The sequence below is a fragment of the Anarrhichthys ocellatus genome, unplaced genomic scaffold (genome assembly GCF_004355925.1).
Source record: "Anarrhichthys ocellatus isolate YVR2014 unplaced genomic scaffold, GSC_Weel_1.0 scaffold212, whole genome shotgun sequence".
Classification (NCBI taxonomy): domain Eukaryota; kingdom Metazoa; phylum Chordata; class Actinopteri; order Perciformes; family Anarhichadidae; genus Anarrhichthys; species Anarrhichthys ocellatus.
The window spans coordinates 188,029-190,848 of NW_022280242.1; the positions used below are offsets into that span (position 1 = coordinate 188,029).

Here is a 2,820-nt window from a genome sequence, read left to right on the forward strand (position 1 = left end):
GCACAGTACTAGTACCTCACATACAGTACTAGTACCTCACATACAGCACAGTACTAGTACCTCACATACAGTACTAGTACCTCACATACTGCACAGTACTAGTACCTCACATACAGTACTAGTACCTCAGAACGGTAGAGCGGATACAAATGAAGCCTCGCGCCACTTATCACAGCGTGGAGAACGACCAATGAAACAATGTTGCAAGTGTCAACAAAGCGTCACGCGACACACAAACCAGACTAATGAGACTTTTAGAGCGAGCGCACAAACTTGAGTTGCAGTTTTGTAAAAACGTGCAACAATAAGACAATAAAGACATTTAAAAACGGTGTATATCAATGAGGAAAAGTACATTTTTGCACAGGCCTCGGGTGCTAATAAAGAGAAGACAGATCTGGGCTTTTAGGCGGTCAGCTCCGGAGGTGTTACACCCAGAAGTGGGTGAGAGAAGCGAGGAGCTCCACTTTTGGTCGAACTTAAAGCAAAAAGGGCTTCACCACTAAATGAAGCGACCCAGTGACCGACCACGTTTACACCGGGAGAAATAACAGAAGAGAGCTTACTTACCATCTTTGCAGGTCGGATGACGAAATACCAGGAGGCGATGAGAGCGGAAAAGAGGTCCAACAGGAGGGGAGGGAGGGGGGAGAGTTGGTAGGTCGCCGAGCTGTGGCGAGAAATACAAAAAAACAAAATATATATATATATGTATGTATATGTGTATAAATGTGGTTCTCTCCGAGGGCTCGTCCTGGCTTTATACCCAGCTTCAGGCTCTCTTTCTCTGCAGTGGCGGAGGGAGGGAGACCCGCTGGGAGGGGACGGTCGGTGGAGGAGGTGGGAGGGGGGGGAGGCGCCACTCTACTGTACATCCGGGAACTACAGGTTTTGTTTATTTACCTCCTGACTAGGTCTGTGCTTTGGCTCCCTCCTCTGGTGGTGTGGCTGTACTGCAGGAAGTCCACGCTTTACTATGAAGGTGTTATTGGAACAAAACACTTGCAGGTATTCACAACGTGTCTTTTGTATATGACGTCACGTTTTTTTGATACAGGTGTATGAATGTGTTTTTGCACCTCTGAACTTTAGTTAAAAATAAAAAAGTGAGCGTGTGAGTTTCTTACTTTGGGATTTGTAGAATATGATTTGTGCACCAGGCTGTGAAGAATTTGAGCAGGTGTAGCTGTTGTGTTGTTTGTGGAAGAGAAGGAAAAAAAGTATGCAACTACCAAAACTGTTTCTTCTCTGTGACTTCAAATTTACCGATACACACGTGTGACTAGTTTTCTACAGCTACACATTCCACTATCACAGGTGTTTTGCTCCAATAAGACTTTCATACTGTTCACTCTGACCTTAAAGTCGCACAAGAGGCAGATGGACTTCATTTAAAACTTCATCCCACTTTATCATCCTTCTGCAGGCTCTAATCTGCAGCAGAACAGTCCATGACACCAAACAGCAGGTTGGTGATCGTCATATTGATCTATATCAGTGTGCTTTTTGGGACTTTTCGGCTGTCGCCATGTCACATATTTCTGCAGTGTTTGTGATGCACCAGCAGCTTTTATTCCCATAAGTTTCCCTCTTTTGCATAGTAAATACACTAATAAATGGTGATTGTCAGAAGTTTAAAAGCGCCCATAAACTGTGAGTGTGGACGTGATATGAGTCACTGTGTACTTTCCTTTATAATAGTCATTTACAGCGCTGGTTTCTTGAGTTGTCAGCACTTATGTTGCTGGAATACACATAAAGCAGTTAATAGTGTACCGTCAGTTTAGAATAAGAGGAATGAATACATTTTGCCACGCAAAAATATTTTCCATTTTACTATGAACAACAATTATTATTATAAACAAACAAACACTTTCACAACAAAAGGTCAGAATATCATTTTATTGCTCTGGTTTCTTGCATAGCTCAGTTCAATATGTCTCAGATCATTTCTACACACAATAATATGAAAACATTTCAAATGGTTCACTGTGCAAAAATAGGGTTACCACTAGAAATAGAAATTTTTTTTTTTTTTAACATTTTGAATATTCCAAATGCGTTATTTAACATAATTCATATTCATGGGTAAGTCCTTAGAGGAAGAGGTAGAGAAAAAAACAAACACGCTGTAAATAGGAGCACAACTTCACCCAAATACAAAACCTCTACATCCAGCACTGCATTAAACTGTTCATAACAACACAAGATACAACACGCAGCTACGCACAGAGGTTCATTCCAAACACTAAATAGTTTTTATTGTCTTACAGAAAGGTCTTTTTTTCTGTGTGCAACTGCATTATTTTAAATAAAGCTTTCAAACAAACAATGAGCTAATAATCTTGTGTAAATAACTGTTGCAGCAGAATAAACTGAAAATAGTCCCGTTTTTTGATAGATTTTCTTTGGCCACGTTGCTGCATACTTTTTAATATATATTCTGCATGTTTTTAATATTGCTGGCTGCAGATGTCACGGCTCTCACACGAGGACAGATGTGAACATTTCTGCTCGGCTGGCCGATGAAATCAAAATGTCACTAAAGGACACTCTGGACTTGGCAAAAGTTTTCTCAAGAAGTGACATGACGTAAGTTTCTGGCATTTTGGAATGAGACTCTTCACGCGTAGCTTCAGTGTCCATAAACACACCGTTTGTAAAAAAACACACACACACACACACACACACACACACACACACACACAGCACTGTACACACTACATACATGTAGGTCTGAACACACTTGAGGTTTTACCCAATGCCACCACCGAACAGTACTCACAACATCATTTCATCTGTACGTCTTTAAACACAACA

The 2,820-nt window shown here is 41.0% G+C and overlaps 1 protein-coding gene across 1 annotated transcript in view; it reads right to left on the reverse strand.

The window, feature by feature from the left end:
• Positions 1-826, reverse strand: part of ppp3r1a (protein phosphatase 3, regulatory subunit B, alpha a) — a 22,939-nt gene extending 22,113 nt beyond the window's left edge. The window contains exons 1-2 of the mRNA XM_031878949.1: positions 767-826; positions 571-670 (exon numbers count right to left, since the gene is read on the reverse strand). Coding sequence (XP_031734809.1) covers positions 571-573 — 3 coding nt within the window. The 5' untranslated portion in view covers positions 574-670; positions 767-826. The remainder of the gene's footprint in view (positions 1-570; positions 671-766) is intronic.
• Positions 827-2,820: the final 1,994 nt, after the last annotated feature.